This window comes from Culex pipiens, chromosome 1 (genome assembly GCF_016801865.2).
Source record: "Culex pipiens pallens isolate TS chromosome 1, TS_CPP_V2, whole genome shotgun sequence".
Lineage (NCBI taxonomy): Eukaryota > Metazoa > Arthropoda > Insecta > Diptera > Culicidae > Culex > Culex pipiens.
The window spans coordinates 48,426,576-48,445,840 of record NC_068937.1 but is presented as its reverse complement, the minus strand read 5'-3'; the positions used below and the strand labels follow the sequence as shown (position 1 = coordinate 48,445,840).

The window sequence follows — 19,265 nt, the reverse complement described above, 5'->3', positions numbered from 1 at the left end:
GTTGGCGTTAATTTTGCAATCCCAACAGAATCAAGTTCTTGTTAGATCAAATGCAAAGCTGACTACAAACATAACGCAGAATACACACCTCCAAAAAATTGCGATAAGCACCTCCAGGATTCGCGTGCTGTTTTGTTGTTGATTTTACGTGTCATTTATTTGTTGCTTTAATTTTGAAAAGTACCTGACCGAACCTTATCTAAATTGATGCTGCAATGGCGCCTTGTAAAATGAAAGATGTGCAAAAAAAGCAAAATTTTCGTCCTGATAAGGCTAGCAGAGATAAACAAAGGGCAATTTTTGAGTCATTTTTTAAAGAAGAGGACCCATCAACGGAAATCGTTTTATAAGGCGGTCATATAAGTGTAGAATAAATCAGCTGAGCTCACTTTTGGCAGTTGTGTTGCCAAGAAGCACGTTTAAATCACCTGTGGTGGCGCGAGTCTTATCAGCATCAGGCGAGCGAATTTCGAGTCGATTTCTAGAACAAATGTTAAGAAGTTGAGAAAAAAGAAAAGATTTTTTTTTAATTTTCTTATCATATTGGTAACATTGCACTCTTGTTAATTTTCGTTTTTTTTTTCATTTTGACAGCTCAAAAAACTGCAAGTCATTACAATTTCCCTTCTCACAAAGTCGTCCCGTTAGGTGGTACAGTCATCCCTCATATTCGGAACAGTTTACAGATCGGTCAATGTTCAAAAAATCATAGCAAATCGATAATTGAACATAATCACGGTGGGTAAGAAGGGGATTATTATGTAACTTGCATGCACCTCGTAAATTCCTCCTGGAGGTTGTTGGGGAGACTATTCTGAGTCAGAAAAATCGATTTCCAAAATATTCTGTCGGTGAAAACTGATTTTATCTCGATTTGAAGTTAAAAAACCTAATATTTCACCTAAAACCTCAAACATACGTCTACAATCTCGGTCTAACTCTGGACAAAGATGTCAATTTTCATCAAAATATCAATTCTTATTTCCCAAAATATATTCCTGACATAGTGCACCTTAAATCGGTCCATTACTTGAGTCCCAGCGTCATGAGAAGGTGTACAATAGTGTTTTTTCTTAAAAAAATATTTTCAAATTGCTCTGGTAAATAAACTGTCATGTCTGAATTCCAAAACTAACGTTGCAGCATTGTTGCAAACAAAATGAAGAACAATTTTGCAGAAAAAAGAATGAAATTTTATCCATTTTCAGTAATGTTATGTCTATTTTAGTGAGGAAATTGTTTCCAATTTTCAAAATTCTTCGATATTGACCTCATTCCTGTTATAAACAGCTACTACGATCATCCTCAGTAGGATGTAACAAAAATTACTTTTTGGCGTGCATTCATGGGCTGGTTCCGGTGGGCGTACTGAGCTCAAATCCCAAATATGAGCTTGATTGAACTTAATAGGAGCTGTCGCTTTGCATTTTAATTTTAAATAGGATTCAACTCGTAAAAAAATGGTTTTCAAAAATGTAGATTTTTAGGCACTTTAGCCACTAAAGCGTTTATCTTCAACATCATTGGCATGTAGGACAGATCCTTGCGCATGTTTTGGTATATATAACATTGAATTGAAGCACTCTGGAGCTCAGGCCTTCAATGTCTTGATTTTTTTTTTTCAAAAAAAAAACAGCTCAGCAGAAAAGATAGGCGACGCGCCATTTCATTTTGCTCAAAACTTCAATGTTATTATACCAAAAAATGCGCAAGGATCTGTCCTACATGCCAATGATGTTGTAGATAAACGCTTTAGTGGCCAAAGTGCCTAAAAATCTACATTTTTGAAAACCCATTTTTTTAATGGTTAAATCCCATTTAAAATTAAAATGCAAAGTGACAGCTTCTATTAAGTTCAATCAAGCTCATATTTGAGATTTAAGCTAAGTATGCCCACCGCAACCAGCCCCTGAATGCCCGCCAAAAAGTAATTTTTGTTACATCCTACTGAGTATGATCGTAGTAGCTGTTAATAACAGGAATGAGTAAAATATCGAAGAATTTTGAAAATTGGCAACAATTTTCCCACTGCAGCGACCTCAAATTTAAATCATTAAATTTGTCCATTTTCGATCCTCACCACAGTTCTGACCATGCGCGCTTACGCAAGCATAAATAATTTTACACGTCGACTCGCGTTGCGCGACAAATAATTAAGCTTATGTACAGGTGTGGATCATGAGTCATTCTCACCTGAAAAGCCCTTTATTAAATTTCGCCAATTGTTAGGCAATCAAAAAAATGGTTAAGCTTTCAATTATGAATGTGCGATGTTATTCGACAGGGGAAATTGAGGGTGTGGCTTAACCAAATTCATGGGCATGTTTGTTCAAAGGAGAATTCGACCTTCTCATTATTGACTTACATTTTTGAGAATGTTTTAGGAACATAATTTTGATATTCCAATAACATATTTTAAAGTTTCACGACAATGGTTCGAACCCATGACTTCCGATTTTGAGGTGTACTCACTACACCATACGGAAAGTCATGAAGAATTGCAGAGGTCTGCATAATTTAATTCATGAGGTTCATCGATGCTTCTCATCGAAACGGACCACTTTTAGTAGAACAAAATTTAGTAGAGTTTTCGGGGACTGACTATAAAAACCCCAAAATTCTTGAGGAGGGCAGTTAGTTCCAGTTAGTTCCAGTCAGTTCCAGCCAGTTCAAGCCCAGTCCAGTTCCAGATCCTGAAGAAGCCCCAGACCAGCCGGACCCGCCAGCAGCCACCAGTAGCAGAGGCCCCAGTCCAGCCGGACTTAGCGGTGGAGGCCGCAGTCCGCCGGGACTTAGCCGCTGTGAAGAGTCCGCCGGGACTTAGCCGCTGTGAAGAGTCCGCCGGGACTTAGCCGCTGGGAAGAGTCCGCCGGGACTTAGCCGCCGTGGAGTCAACCAGGGACGTAGCAGAGTTCGGGTCTGGCATGGCTCGGCGAAGAGGTCTGGAGGACAAGTCTGGAGCAACATTTGAAAAGGGCGCATGAGCATTTTGACAGCTGCAACTATTTTACAATTTCCCAGGCAGTAGGCAACTATTTTACGAAACCTATTCTGTTAAACGGTAGCTGGGAAGGCCAGCTCTTGTTTCAAACATTAAATTTTGAGAAAAAGTTACCTGTAGCTTGAGAAATAGCAAAATAGTTCAAACTGTCAAAATGCTTATCCGCCCTTTTCTCGTGTTGCTCCAGAAGTCTGGCTTCAACGTAGAGAACTGGTTCGACGAAGATCTCAATGCAAAGTGATGTGATCGTGCGCGTAAAAGTTGAAAGTGTTACCGCAAAAATGTAATCTTCAAAAAGTGTAATATACAGATAAGTGAAGTTTACTGATCTGTTTTGACTCTACGAGTAAATATCACAAAAGTCCTGAAAGCCTAAACCGCTCGGGCCGTTCACCACTAAAATGAACATAACTTTACTGAAAATGAATAAAATTTCATTCATTTTTCTGCAAAATTGTTCTTCATTTTGTTTTCAACAATGCTGCAACGTTAGTTTTGGAATTCAGACATGACAGTTTATTTACCAGAGCAATTTGAAAATATTTTTTAAGAAAAAACACTATTGTACACCTTTTCATGACGCTGGGACTCAAGTAATGGACCGATTTAAGGTGCACTATGTCAGGAATATATTTTGGGAACTAAGAATTGATATTTTGATGAAAATTGACATCTTTGTCCAGAGTTAGACCGAGATTGTAGAAGTATGTTTGAGGTTTTAGGTGAAATATTAGGTTTTTTAACTTCAAATCGAGATAAAATCAGTTTTCACCGACAGAATATTTTGGAAATCGATTTTTCTGACTCAGAATATTCGCCCCAACAACCTCCAGGAGGAATTTCCGAGGTGCATGCAAGTTGCATAATAATCCCCTTCTTACTCACCGTGATAATGACCGCCATGTGAAAGCTTTTCTTGTGATCTTTCGATTGATGTATAGACTGGCTGTATTTTTTTTACGTTTTATATCAAGTTTTTAAAGAAAAACATTGACCCTTGAAATCCACAAATTCGGAACACTTTTTTCTTACGGATGTAAACAAACTTTGGTTCTCCCAAGGAGCACATATTTTTTACAAAATAATGACTTCACACACTGAAACCAATGAAACTCAAGCTTAGTTATGTTTAATGAATGGTCTAATAACTTTTTTTGTGAAAATATCTGTTAATTTTAGGTGTTCCACAATTGTGGGAGGCACAATTACATCCCACAATTATGGAACAAGCAATTTGGAGGCAGTGTTTTGCTGCTCAGAATAAAATAGTCTTGAAATGCAGTTTTTTGTTGGAAATGTACTACTTTTACTAGTGAAATAGCAAGAGAATGTCCAAATAAAGGTCCTACGAATAGTAGGGTCGCCAAAAATATGCATTTGGCATGCTATTGACAAATTATCTCAAAAGTGTTCCGAATTTGTGGGTGTTCCGAATATGTGGGATGACTGTACATTCTTCTTGGGACATTTATTGTCATGAACTTGATCTTCAGTATAAAGCCGCCGCCGCTGCCACAGCAGTGAAAAGATTCGCGAATGAAAATTGTTTCAAAAGAGGCTTACATTTATTTTTATCTCTAACAAAGGGCACCGTACGATATTTTTCGGTCTCAGTGAAATTTGTAACTGAGAGAGGAAAAAAGCATTATATTTCATGTGATTTAGTTAAATTTATCACTAATAAGCTTTTTAGTTATCTCTTAATCCTCCAAATGTCAATAGATATTTAAAGTTCATCTGTTTAAGCAACGCATTCATTTATCTTTCGTTTTTCCAATATCTCACTAAAGAGAGAAGTGTTTCGTGCAGCACGTTTAATATTGATTCTTTCAACCCTGTTCATGATTTTGAACGACTTCTTTTCACTATTTCACTAGATATTTTTCAGTTCAACTACGATTGCCAAAAAAAGTGTAATCGTACTGTTGAACTGAAAAATTAGTGTCAGTAAGGGGGAAAATGAACTCATTAAAGTGTAATTTTTCAATTTCTGTGTAGAAGGTTTAAATATCAATATTAATCAGAATCAGACAAATTTTCCAAGAAATTTGATAAATTAGCACAATCAACAAAACATTACTGCAAGATTCAATTTGCCTCCTCAAAATGCGTGCATTTGACTACGACATAAGTGACGATTGCCACGAATCAATCAAAATCAATTACTGATACCCTGACAAGGTAACATTCAAAACTGGCGTAAAGCCCATTATTGTCAAGTCAAGTCGTCGCATGCCGATGATAGCTATCGTCACCGTTTAAATGCGTGATAAGGTAATTTTCCTACATCAAGTCGTCAATGGATTCTCTCCCCGTTTTTGTTTTGTTCCTGGTCGTTATCAAATTGTATGATTTGAATCATACACTGGTTATTTTTTTCGAATATTGGCGCCAAAAATGCCTCTTTTGTGTTTCAGTTAATGTTTTGCTTAAAAAAAAATCCACCTAGTATGACCTTCCAGGGGGGCTTAGTTAGGCCATTCGCCTACGATGTCCTCCACTATTAAGTCATAGATAGTATGTAGTTGTTTACGCCAGGTGAATCGCTGTTGGAGGCTTTTACACGGTGAGGGCGATTGTACTCTATGCGTGTGTCATTGGCGCTCATCAAACTGATAAAACGGCAAATGTGTGTCATTGGCATCCGACGGCAGATTCCAGAAACTCTCAATCACTCGTTGACACTTGTTCGATTTGAGGGATTTTTCTCGAAACCATATAAGCTAGATGAATTTAGGTCACAGCACTTGTCCAATTAGTTTGATGTATGGTCTGTTGCCAAGAATATCAGATTATTTGACAGGAAATCCTGTCATAAATTGAACCATCGCCTTAACCTTGAGGCACACCCTGTTGGCGTGCAATTTGCTCAAGATTTTTAATTTGCCTCTTATTATGACACTAAAAGAGCTTATTATTGCAGCACAAAACTTGTACGTTTTTCTTGAACTTGATTGATCCATTCAAATTCTAATGTTTTGTAAATATTGTGTTAATGTGACCTTTTGGATTGAAAATAGAAAAAAAGTTAGTCAAATTAAAAACAAATAACAATTCCCTAAATAATTTACTTTAAGTGAAATTTCTGGATTAAGTTAGGAGATTGAAGGTTCGAGTCCTGTCACGGTCGCCAGACGGTTTGTGAATATCCACTGAAAAGGCCTGGAGGCTTGTGAATGTCCACTGAATAGGCCTGGCGGAGTGATGGCTTGTGGATGTTCACTGAATAGGCCTGACGGAGAGATGGCTTGTGAATATCCACTGAAAAGGCTTGGTGAAGAGGAGGCTTGTAGATGGCTTGTGACCATCCACTGAAAAGGCCTGGAGGGGTGGCTTGTGAATGTCTACTGAATAGGCCTATCGGAGAGATGGCTTGTGGATGTTCACTGAAAGGTCAAACTCGTCAAAGGGCTTGTGGGAATCAACCGTGCTTGTGAGAAATCATTGAAAGGCAATACTCATCGAAGGGGGAATCCACTGAAAGTGTCCTGGAATGAAATCGCAGAAAGAGGGGATAAAACTGGATTAAGGGAGAAGAGACCAATGGAAATATCAAATGTTGGTTGGCATCAGAGAGAGCGCATCGAAATAAATTTGTATTTCTTTTTAATATGCAAATGTTAAAGATTTTAGGTGTTAACGGAATATATATATGGAAAAAAGAGTTTCATGTCTGTTGAGGCAGATAGAAAAGTGTTATTGGATTGATAGTGGTTTGTGGGAACGGAAATCAACATGTAGCAGGATCGGCAAGAGTTGGTTGTCGAAATACATGTTTGTATATGAGCGTCAACGTTCTACGTTATCATAACTTATTTGAGTTGTTAATTATTTTAGAGAGGGGGGAAGATGTGTGGGCCCGAATAGCCCCTCGGTTTGGTTGCTTCGAGTGACAGCGCACGGACGCATCTGACAGTTCGCGGGACAAAGTCAGCCGTCGTCCTCTTTCATAAAGCAACCGTCGAGGAAGCAAGGTGATCGTCACGCTGCGGGGATTCCTCCAGCTAACCAACTTCTCCACAATAACGAATGCCTAGGGGAAGAAGAAAAGGTTATGAACCAAACACTTATTATATCAATTGTCATTAGAAAATAAGAAAATACTAGTTTTTGAACCCAGATTTGTAAAGTACATATTAACAAAGGCTATTCTCTATAACAACGAAAGTGCTGAAAAATTTATTTTGAACTGTTTCCTATTAATTTATATTTGGCTCAATCACCTTTTTGAAAATATTTAATCTTAGAAAAAATATATATTTTCCTCAAAAATTAATGGCAAACACTTTTAAAATTTTTGTGTAATTAAGGGGTTACAAATCACCAAAAATATCAAGAGTTGGTATGAGTGAACATTTAAACTTTATGAATCTGTATTCAGGGCTTGGTTCAGTTCACACATTTTCGACTGTTAGCAAAATAAATTTGAAGATTGGTGTTTGTATCATTGCTAAAATAAAGCTATTTGAACTAAGTAGCTCAAAAAAAAAAAAAGAAGTTAAAACAGTCCCGTAAGCATGACGAAAACCCAAAAAAATGGTTTCCAGATAAAAAGATCATCAGTTTTTGATTTTTGTATTTATAAAAAAAAACAAATTGGGCTTCTTTGTGCAAACGAGATATCTCTTAAGAGTTTTCAATTTGGTCCATCCCATCTCGAGATACCGTGGCACCCGTAAATCAATCCGGTGTTTCGAGAAAGACGCTCAGAAAGTTTGAAGTTCACTTTGCGCATGGCAAAAATCCAAGCATAAATCGTCTGTTATTCACATTCATAATGAAAAATCTTCATGAAACTTTGAAGAGTGATTGGAAATCATCTTTTTAGTGGATTTAATATTTTTTTGTGATATATTTTTTCCAGATTTTCAACATGTATGTGAGTGTTGATATTTAACAAATTTAATGTTAGTAGAACAAATAATACAAAATAACATAAAAAAATCTAAATGAACGAAAAGTTTGTGCTTTTGATTTAACTACAAATTGTATTTTGCTGTTGTCATCAGCATTTTGACTATATACGAAAGTCGTCTTTTTCAAATCCCATTTTTTTAAGCAATTATTTAAAAAAAACTAGTACACAATATAAATAAGTTAAATTTTTACCTCAATTTATGTGAACAATTGAAATTAAATCATTAATATATAAATTTACGTATTTTGTACGCATTACAAATTGTGTCAACAATCTCTGACGTAAAATAACCATAATTGTTTAAATGTATAGTCTACTTTTTTATCATAAAATCTTTGAGAGCATTTAAAAGAGACCTCTTTTTAAACGTGAAATGTCAGTATGCAGCCGAATCTAGATAAAAAGTGCACCGATTTGGCTCAAGTTTGGCTTGTGAGTACTTTGCCCAGAATAATCAGACCCATATTTTTTTGTGATGAGGGTTGTCCTATCCAAATCAGATTAGTGCGGTGCCTGTGGGAACGCGCAGTCTTGTTTTTTCGTGTTATTTTCAATTTCTTTTGTGTCACTGTTTGTGTGCATGGGATGAGTGGTTATTATAAATAGGTGAGGGGATTTGATTAAATGATCATTATATTACCTTTTTTTTATTTAATTGGTTTAACACTATATTTAACACTAAATACATCCTACGAAACACATATAACTGTAATTAGGAGCGTTTGGTACGGTATGTCCACGCATCCTTCCTCCTCTGTAGATTCTGTGAATTGTGATCCTTTCTCAGAATCCTCTCTGCGGTAAACACAACGTAGTAGGGCTGGCCGTTTTAATTTTTGCAATAAATTTTCGGGTATTCTCGGATGTACTGCAATTATTAATAATGACAAGAAAAGTGCTTGGGGCGTAATCTAATCACAAAACTTTCCAGCGTGCTTTCATCGGACTGGCTGCGTTTGAGTTAGATTAGATTAGATTAGATTAGATTAGATTAGATTGGATTAGATTAGATTAGATTAGGGTTGTCCTATCCAAATGAGGGAGGTTCAGGAATGGCGTTTTCAACAATTTTCGCAAAAAAAACGTATTTTTTTAAATAATTTTTCTTTTTTTTTCGAATTAGACAACCTTAATCGCCAAACAAAAAAATACTGGTCTTATTTTTTTGTCCAAGGAATTTTCATGCCAAGTTTGAGCCAAATTGTATTTTTGAGATTATTTCATATCTGCTACTCATTTGAAGCGAAATTCAAAGCAAGTCGCTCTATTTCGCGAAAATAAAAAAAAAAAACAAATGGGTAATTCTCTACCAACTCACACGAAATCGGGAAAAGTTGCCCAGACCCCTCTTCGGTTTGCGTGAAACTTTGACCTTTTCACAAATCCGTTTTTTGATATCTCGTGACGGAGGGGCGGTACGACCCCTTCCATTTTTGAACATGCGAAAAAATTGGTGTTTTTCAATAATTTGCAGCCTGAAACGGTGATGAGATAGAAATTTGGTGTCAAAGGGACTTTTATGTAAAATTGGACGCCCGATTTCATTGCTCCGGCAGAAGTCTCAGCGGTTAGTCGTGTTTTTTCGCGGTGTGTTTGGTGCGTTTTTCACGGCGATTCCGAGGCGTGTGCGAGCGGACAAGCCCGTTCCGGTGGTCAGAGAGGCCACAATCTGGTCGTCGTAGACACGGCGGCGGTGCAGCAGCGGAAGAGGAACGAGTTCCTGCATCCGAGCAGCAGCAGCAGGAGGAGTGAGCAGCAGCGGCCGCGGAGGCAGCTGAGGCGAGAGACGGTCGTTGGTCGGTGGAATCGGCCCCGGAGAGTCGACTGCGGTCGGCGGACCAGTTTTCGGCCAGGCCAGGTCGGAGACAACCCCGTTGTTTACGTGGCTGGCAGCAGGCAGCACAACAACAACAACAAGCGCGCGCAAACGAGCTTCCCGCGCATCCCGCTGCGGGCGGCAGCCAGTGCGGCCAGTTCGGCGGTGAGTGTAAAAGGCGAGTTAATTAGTTTTTTTTTTTTTTTTTTTGGTCATAGTTTTTTTTCCGGTCAGTTTTTTTTTTTTCTTCTCGTAATTTTTATATTGTTCCTATTTCTTTTGCGTCATTTTAGTCTTATTATTTTGGGTTTTGATTAGTTTTCTTCCGTTATTTCCTCAACCATGGATCCGACCGAGTCGGACCATGAGGAATCCGACCTCAATTCAACCCTTGATGGTGACGAGGACGTGGAAATGGAGGACTCTGTCTCGGGAGTTCCTTCAAACACCACCAACAGGGACCACTTCCTGAAGGATAAGGATGCTGACGGTAAAGGGGGATCCACGGACGGGTCTAAGAGGAAGAAGCGAAAGCGTCCTAAATCAGATCCGAATCCGGTTCCCCCTCAACCACCGATTCCTCCCTTGACTCCAGACCCGATTCCCCCCTTGACTCCAAACCCAATTCCTTCTCCCAATCCAGATCCAATTCCTCCTAAAACACCGGTGCCGAATCCGGATCCAAATCCCCCCCCGCCCCTGAATCCTCATTCCCAAAAACCGATTCCTCGTCCTCGTCAGTATCAAGAGGGATCGCAAACGGAATGGGTGGTCTTCTTCCGGCCCAAACAGAAGCCGTTAAACTTTGTACAGATCACCAAGGATTTGCAGAAGCACTATCCTGGGGTGGTCGAATGTACCAAGCTGAACAAGAGCAAGCTCCGCGTGATCGTGAACTCCGCGGTGCAAGCGAATCAGATCGTAACTGATCTGCGGTTCAGCATTGAGTACCGTGTTTGGATTCCGGCCCACAAAGTCGAGATCGACGGCGTGGTGACCGATGACAGTCTGTCGCTTGTCGACCTCTCAAGGGCGGTGGGACGCTTCAAGAACCCTAAACTTCCAGCTGTGGAGGTACTCGAGTGCCGGCAACTGGGCAACGTCACCTCCGAGAGTGGCCAGAAGAAGTTCATTCCTTCTGCCTCGTTTCGGGTGACTTTTGCAGGGTCAGCTCTGCCGGACTACATTGAGCTGTACAAGCTTCGGCTTCCAGTTCGATTGTACGTTCCGCGAGTGATGAGCTGCGAAAACTGCCAGCAGTTGGGACACACCAAGACCTACTGCAGCAACAAGAGCAAGTGCTCAAAGTGCGCCGGCCCCCACAAGGACGTGGATTGCCAAAAGCAGGCTGAAAAATGCCTGCTTTGTGGCGGGGAACCGCACAAAACTCGGCAGTGCCCAAAGTACAAGGAGCGCGAGGACAAGATGAAGCGATCCTTGAGGGAACGCTCCAAGAAGTCCTTCGCGGAAATCCTTAGTCAGGTGACCCACCCCAATCGCTTCGCTCCTTTGGCGGACGAAGATTCGGGGGACGAAGATTCCGATGTGGAGGTCCTCTTCCAGAGAGACGAGGAAAGTGACTCTTCCGGGCCAAACCCGAAGCGCAACAAGGCTTCCAAGTCCAGGAAAGCCGCTGGCGGCAAGGGTAAGGAAAGTGACTCGTTGAACTTCGAGGAGGATTTTCCTTTCGGTCCGTCGGGTAAGCCCGCTCCGAAGCCGGCACCGAAGCCGGCACCGATTCCTCTCAAGCCGCTGAAGCCCGTTCCCAAGCTGCCAAAGATTCCCCTGAAACCGGTTCCTCAACCGAATCCGATCACCGATGCCTTCAAAGGAGTCCTTCCTTTTTCCACAATCGTGGAATGGCTGTGCTCTTTTGTGAGTGAACCGACGCGTTTAATCATAAAGCGGTTTGAGCCTCTCGCTAGACACATCGGGAAACAGCTTGCTACCACGATGCCCCTCTTGTCGTTCATTTCCTTTGATGGGTAATACACCAAAAACGAAAAACGGCATCTCCTTTCTACAATGGAATTGTAGAAGTTTAACCCCCAAGTTAAACGATTTTCAACAATTCGCATTCGAACGGGACTGTGATGTGTTTGCGCTGAGCGAAACGTTTCTTATCGGAGATGAGACGCCAGCTTTCCGGGGGTACAACATCATCACAGAGAGCAGGCCAGGGCCAAATAGAGGTGGAGGCGTACTGATTGGGGTCAGGAAATGCCACACTTTTAGAAAGGTCACGCTCCCGAAGCTAGGAGGAATCGAAGCAGTCGCAGTACAGGCCAGGATCAGAGGACTGGACATTTGCATTGTGTCCGTCTACGTTCCCCCACAGGTGTCGTTAACTCGACAAAAGTTGTGGGGTATGCTTGAGCTGTTGCAGGCACCGCGACTGGTTCTGGGTGATTTTAATCTTCACAGCACCGAGTGGGGAAGTCACAAGACAGACCCTCAAGCATATCTGATTCATGAACTGTGCGACGACTTCCAGATGACCCTCCTAAACAGGGACAAGCAAGTTACGCGGATTGCAACTCCACCAACGCCAACTACGTCCGGTACGAAGGCGAGTGCCATCGACTTGTCGCTCTGTTCCAACAGTTTGGCAGTTCTCTGTGACTGGAACGTGCTTCAAGATCCTCGTGGCAGTGATCATTTGCCGATCGCTATTCTGGTTAGCCACGGCCCACAGCAATCGACAACGGTGGAGATGCCTTACGATCTGACGCGAAATATCGACTGGAAACAGTACGCGGAGGCAGTCTCCATTGGAGTTGAGTTGCGAGATGGGTTGGCACCGCTTGAAGAATATGCGTTTTTGGCTAACTTGATCTATGAAAGTGCTATACAAGCTCAGACGAAACCCGTCCCGGGACCATACATCCGAACGCGCCCTCCACTTCCCTGGTGGGACAAGGAGTGTACGGATCTCTCGGCGGCCAGGTCAGAAGCTTATGTGGACTTCTGCAAGTGTGGAATCCGAGCGAACTTCCAAAAGTACAGAGCTCTTGATCGCAGGTACAGTAATACTCTGAAGCGGAAGAAGCGAATGTACTGGCGGGAGTTCGTTGAAGGACTACCAGCAGATACGTCCATGAGCACTCTGTGGCGCGTTGCGAGGGCCATGCGTAGAGGTTCCGTTCCGAACGAGAGTGTGGAAAAATCGGACAAGTGGATATTGGATTTCGCCAAGAAGGTGTGCCCGGACTCGGTGCCGACACAACCATCATTCGACGTTGTTGATGGGAGCGATTCTAATCCTCCCTTCTCGATGGTAGAGCTCTCCATAGCACTATTGACGGGCAACAACACTGCTCCTGGTCCGGACAAGATCAAGTTCAGCTTGCTGAAGAATCTTCCGGACGTCGCCAAGCAGCGTCTGTTGAAACTGTTCAACACGTTGGTGGAGCAGAACATAATTCCACACGAATGGCGACAGGTCCGGGTGGTTGCCATTCAAAAGCCCGGTAAGCCGGCGTCCGACCACAACTCGTATCGTCCAATCAGCTTGCTGTCGTGTCTACGCAAGTTGCTTGAGAAGATGATCCTCGACCGCCTCGAACCATGGATGGAACGAGAGCACTTGCTGTCAGACACGCAGTATGGCTTCCGGAGAGGCAAGGGAACAAGCGACTGCCTAGCCTTGCTGGCCACAGGGATCGACATAGCCCGTGGTAAAAAACAGCAAATGGCTTCTGTCTTCCTAGACATCAAGGGTGCATTCGATTCAGTCTCCATCGGTGTGTTGGGAGTAAAGCTGCGGCGGAGCGGTCTTAATCCGACGATGTGCAACTTTCTCATCAACCTGTTGTCAGAAAAACACATGCACTTTGTGCAAGGTGATCTGGCAATCACCCGGATAAGTTACATGGGTTTGGCACAAGGCTCACGCCTAAGTCCATCCATGTATAACTTCTACGTCAGCGATATCGATGATTGCTTGACCGGAGACTGCTCCCTTATACAGTACGCAGATGACGCAGTGGTTTCAATCGCTGCCAAGAAGGAAGTCGATCTGCTAGAACCCTTGCAAGATACCCTGAACAACTTGGCCCATTGGGCAGTTGGAAAGGGTATTGAATTCTCTCCGGAGAAGACGGAACTGGTCGTTTTTACGGGGAAGCATGAACCGCCGCAGCTCAATCTTTCTCTCTCGGGAAAGACTATCGAGCAGTCGGACCACTTCATGTACATGGGTACCATCTTCGATCAAAAGGGAACATGGGGGAAGCACATTAACTACCTGAAGCAAAAGTGCCTGCAAAGAACTAATTTTCTGCGCAGCGTCTCTGGCAACCGGTGGGGTGCTCATCCTTCTGACCTGCTTCGACTGTACAAGACAACGATACTCTCGGTGCTGGAATATGGCAGTTTCTGCTTCCAGTCAGCTGCGAAATCACGCTTGTTGGTTCTCCAGCGGATACAGTACCGATGCCTTCGCATTGTCTTGGGATGCATGCACTCAACTCACAACATGACCCTCGAGGTCTTGGCGGGAGTGTTGCCTCTGCGAACTCGTTACTACGAACTGTCTTACCGGTTCCTGATCCGGTGTGATTACAGGAATAAACTGGTAATTGACAATTTTGAAACGTTGCTGAACCTTCACGTTGAGTCTCGGCGCATGCTTCTATATTATGACTTTATGTCATCGTGGGAGTGGAGCCCGAGCACAACGGTACAGCGCACGCCTCCGTTAACCAGCAGCACCCTGATTGGCTTCGACACGTCCATGAAAGCCGATACTCGCGGCATCCCAAACCATCTTCTGCGGGGAGTTGTACCGTCGATCTTCGCATCTAAGTACAACCATGTTCCTCCAAACAACAGATTCTTCACCGATGGCTCCAAGCTCGACGGCTGTACGGGCTTCGGTGTTCATCATGAATCTCATCAGCTGTTCTTTAAGCTGAAGGACCCGAGTTCGGTTTACGTCGCAGAGTTAGCCGCGGTTTACTGCGCACTGCGAATCATCGAGACCATGCCACCTGACCACTACTTCATCTTCACCGATAGCTTTAGCTCTGTTGAGGCTATCCGGTCTCTGAAGCCGACCAGGGAGTCTACGTTTTTCCTCACGGAAATACGTAAGACTTTAAACAACCTGGCGGCTCAGTCATTCAGCATCACGGTGGTATGGGTCCGCGCTCATTGCTCGATTCCGGGTAATGAGAAAGCGGACTTGCTCGCCAAGAAGGGTGCTGAGAGTGGAGACATTTTTGAAAGGCCAATTAGCCTACAAGAATGCTACGGTTTTCCGAGGCAGCGTGCGCTCCTGGATTGGCAAACACAATGGGACGGCGACACCAAAGGACGTTGGATGTATTCCATACGACCTAAGGTGCAAAGAAAAGCCTGGTTCAAGGGAATGGACTTGACGCGTGGATTCATCAGAACGATGTCCCGCCTTATGTCGAACCATTACTCGTCCAAGGCTCATCTTTACCGTATCAACATGAGTGATACGAACTTATGCGACTGTGGGCATGGTTATCAGGACATCGACCATCTCGTATGGGCGTGTCCAGATCACCAGGCTCACAGAATTAAGTTGAAAGATACCCTCAGGGCCCGAGGAAGACCACCAGAAATCCCGATGCGAGACGCGTTATCTCAACTTGACCTTGATGTTCTCTATCCGATCTATCAGTTCCTCTCAGATTCCAAAATATCCATTTAGTTTTCTTCCAGTTTGTTTTTCTTCAGTTAGTTTTCCTTCTGTTAGTATAACTCGCCTTCGTACAAAGCCGTCGTTTCTGGTTGCACCGGAAGCAAAGCAAGAACGCCCCAGCAGCTGGACACCGAGTTGCGGCTGAGGACAAAACGCAAAGGCCAGCAGAGCCAACCAAGACCCCTACACAATCCCCCTTCCCTTCCCACGCCTCGTCTTTAACATCAATCCCTTCCCTACTAACCCCGAGTAGGCCGCGGGTAATCGGCTCCCCTCCCACTAACATTTACACACAAGATCCTCTGTAATTATTAAGCCAAATGTAATTACAAAAGCCGACTCGGTCCTAACCAGGTCCCAGTACCGAAAAGGACCTAATAAAAATAATTTTATGAAAAAAAAAAAAAAAAATTGGACGCCCGATTTGATGGCGTACTCATAATTTCATCGAAAAAAACTTTAAAAAAGTTTTAAAACTCTACCATTTTCCGTTACTCAACTGTAAACAATTTTGGAACATTTCAGTTTTAGGGAAATTTAATATACTTTTTGAAAATACATAAACCCAGAAGGCTCATGTTTTCATTTAGAATAAAAAAATAATTTTAAAGTTTTGTGTTTTTTTTTCTAATTTTGCAGGGTTTTTTTTAGAGTGTAACAATGTTCTGCAAAGTTGTAGAACAGACAATTACAAACATTTTATTTTATAAATATCAGGGGGTTGGTTGTAACCATCACGAGTTATCGCGATTTAACAACAAAAAGTGTTGAAAAAGTTACTTTTTGGTTTCTCTTTGTTTCGTCGTTCGTGTCTGTCGCGACCATGAACGGCCATGATCAACGACGACCAACTTTATCAAAACTTTTTCTCGTAAAATCGCGATAACACGTGATGGTTACAAGCAAACCCCTTATGTTTATATTTTTTTTTTTGTAATTGTCTGCTCTACATTTTTGTAGAACATTGTTACACTCTAAAGAATAACCCTACAATGTTAGAAAAAACACGAAATTCTAAAATGAAAAATTTTGTTCTTAATGAAAAAATACCTTTCTGGGTTAATGTAGATTCAAAAAGTACATTAAATTTCCCTTCCAAAATTTTTGACAGTTGAGTAACGGAAAATGGCAGAATTTTTTATACTTTTTAAATGTATTTTTTGATGAAAAATACGTTTTTTCGGAATTTTGAGTACGCCATCAAATCGGGCGTCTAACTTTACTTAAAAGTCCCCATTGACACCAAATTTCTATCTCATCACCGTTTCAGGTTTCAGGCTGCAAATGATTGAAAAACACCTCTTTTCCGCATGTTCAAAAATTGAAGGGGTCGTACCGCCCCTCCGTCACGAGATATCGATAAACGGACCTCGGATTCGTGATCAGGGACAAAAGTTACCCCTTGGGACAAAGTTTCACGCAAATCGAAGGGGGGTTGGGGCAAGAATTACCCAAAAATCAATTTTATTTTTTTATGAGAAATTTAAATTCCACTAATTAATGAAACCATTTACCTAAAATAATTTTGATGTGCCGACTCCTCCTCTTTGTTCCGACTTACCTGAGAGTCTAGTTGTCAAAAAATGTTAATTAATTTTATTAAACACTAACTAATTAATTTAAATCTCCTCTCCCCTCACATCCACTTGATCAGCTGATCGTCTTACCTTTCAGCAAAACTCATTTCATTGTCCGCTGAAGCTCATTTCCTTCTCCTTGCTCTCTTCCTCCCCCCAAGCAGGTTATTTCGGTACAATCCACCATTCACGTCATTACGTGTAGATTCTCGCGCTCAGATGTTCTGTCCGCTTGCTTGCAGTCCTCATCCCAAGAGGCAGACTTCTCGATATGAGACAAGTTGGCTTGGTTCTATTTTAAACCAAGCATCTTTTTTTTCTCTGACACAGTATTTTTCCTTTCGATTTCCGATGACAAAAACGACGACGCCAAGCTCATAAAGCATACTCGGCGGAATAAAAATGGGCGAGATTTTCTGGCTTCTGGGGAAGGAAGTGGTCAACCACCTTTTTCGCGAGCTCGGGTGACGTAGCTTAGGAATGACCTCGAAAGCAGCAGCTTGTCACCGAGCTGCGTTTGAGCCATCCGTCTTGGATCGGGCGGTTTGAACCGGCGAATCTTTTGTTGCTCTTGTGAGCTCTTGAAAGTTTTTAAAACAAATTAAAAAAAAAAAACGCGATTCTCTGTTACCAAGAGGGTTGACCCGATTCTTACCGCTGAGAGCTAGAATTACTAATTTGGGACACTTTCTTTTTTTGCCTTACTTGCAGACGAACATCGAGCGACTCGCAGCTGGACAAGCCAAACATCCAGAAATCCGCGGTTTACAACATCCATGGCTTGGGCGGTTCACAAGCGTCGCTCAGTATTCCAGCAATCCACAAGGACGTTCCGGGGTACAGAGGAAGCAATGAGTTTATATGTGAGTAATTAGAAAACATCAAGTTGATGAATTTTTTACCTTCACGCAAAACATAAGTACTTAAAACAATAATTTTACATTTAAATGCTCAACTTCAATTACCTTTAAAATAGTTGTTTATGCAGAAAGTTTGCAAAAACTTGTCATGTTTATTAAGCAGGCGTAGGGACACTTCGTATAGACGCCCTTGCTTCTATCACGTCACTAAAGGAATTGACCTAATATGACCTTGCTCTATCAAATTTTGGTTCATCCATCTAATCAATGCCTTTCCATCTCGCCCCTTTCCAGTATCCGACGGCAAAAAGTCCACAATGGACCACCTGCGCGAGGTCGGGCCCTGGTGCCGGCGCAAGTACCAGCAGGTGTTCCGCAAGAAGATCCTCTACAAGCGCGTGCCCGTGCTCAGCTGGCTGCCCAAGTACAACACGGACGACTTCGTCGGCGATCTGGTGGCGGGCTTCACCGTCGGCCTGACGGTGATTCCACAAGCGCTGGCCTACAGCAGCATCGCGGGACTTCCGGCGGCGGTGAGTTCACTTAGGCTGCTGAAGTTAGTATTGTTGCTAATGATTGTTACTTTCGTTGCAGTACGGTTTGTACGGCTCGTTCCTGGGTTGTTTCGTGTACATCTTTCTCGGCTCGAGCAAGGACGTCCCGATGGGACCGACGGCGATCGCCTCCCTGCTGACGTTCCAGGCTACCCAAGGAGTGTGGCAAAAGGCTGTCCTGCTCTGCTTCCTCAGCGGTGTCGTTGAACTGTTGATGGGACTGTTCGGACTCGGATTCCTCATAGACTTTGTATCCGGACCGGTCAGTTCCGGGTTCACTTCGGCGGCGGCGTTCATCATCCTCAGCTCTCAAGTCAAAGATCTACTCGGAATTACCGCCAAAGGTAACACCTTCGTCCAGCAGTGGAAGTCGATCTTTGCGGACATTCACCACACCCAACTTGGAGATGCCGTTATGGGATTCACCTGCATTGTCGTTCTGCTGCTGATGCGCCTTCTGCCGCGACTTAAGGTCGGTCCTCCGGACGCGGATCAGCAAACCACACTCCAGAAGATCGTCAACAAAACGCTCTGGCTCGTCGGAACCGCTCGTAACGCGATCATCGTGATCGTTTGCGGAGCGATTGGGTTTGCGATGTACACCGAGGGCCAGGATCCTCCCTTCAAGATGATTGGTGACGTGCCGAGTGGACTGCCGGCGGTTCAGCCACCGCCGTTTTCGATTCCGGAAGTGGTGGACGAGGCGGGAGTGGTGATTCAGGAGGCGCAGAGCTTCGGCGATATGTTCAGCAGCTTGGGGTCAATGTTGATCGTAATTCCGTTGATTGCGCTGCTTGAGGATATTGCGATTTGCAAGGCATTTGGTGAGTTCTGCACAGTAATTCTCAATTTACTCCACTAACTG

General features: G+C 42.8%; 1 protein-coding gene across 2 annotated transcripts in view; it reads left to right on the top strand.

The window, feature by feature from the left end:
- LOC120416402 (sodium-independent sulfate anion transporter-like) overlaps positions 1 to 19,265 on the top strand; it is a 33,749-nt gene that overhangs the window by 13,280 nt on the left and 1,204 nt on the right. For both annotated transcript variants that reach the window (XM_039578153.2, XM_039578152.2), the window contains exons 2-4: positions 17,698 to 17,849; positions 18,141 to 18,379; positions 18,441 to 19,224. In XM_039578153.2, coding sequence (XP_039434087.1) covers positions 17,698 to 17,849; positions 18,141 to 18,379; positions 18,441 to 19,224 — 1,175 coding nt within the window. The remainder of the gene's footprint in view (positions 1 to 17,697; positions 17,850 to 18,140; positions 18,380 to 18,440; positions 19,225 to 19,265) is intronic.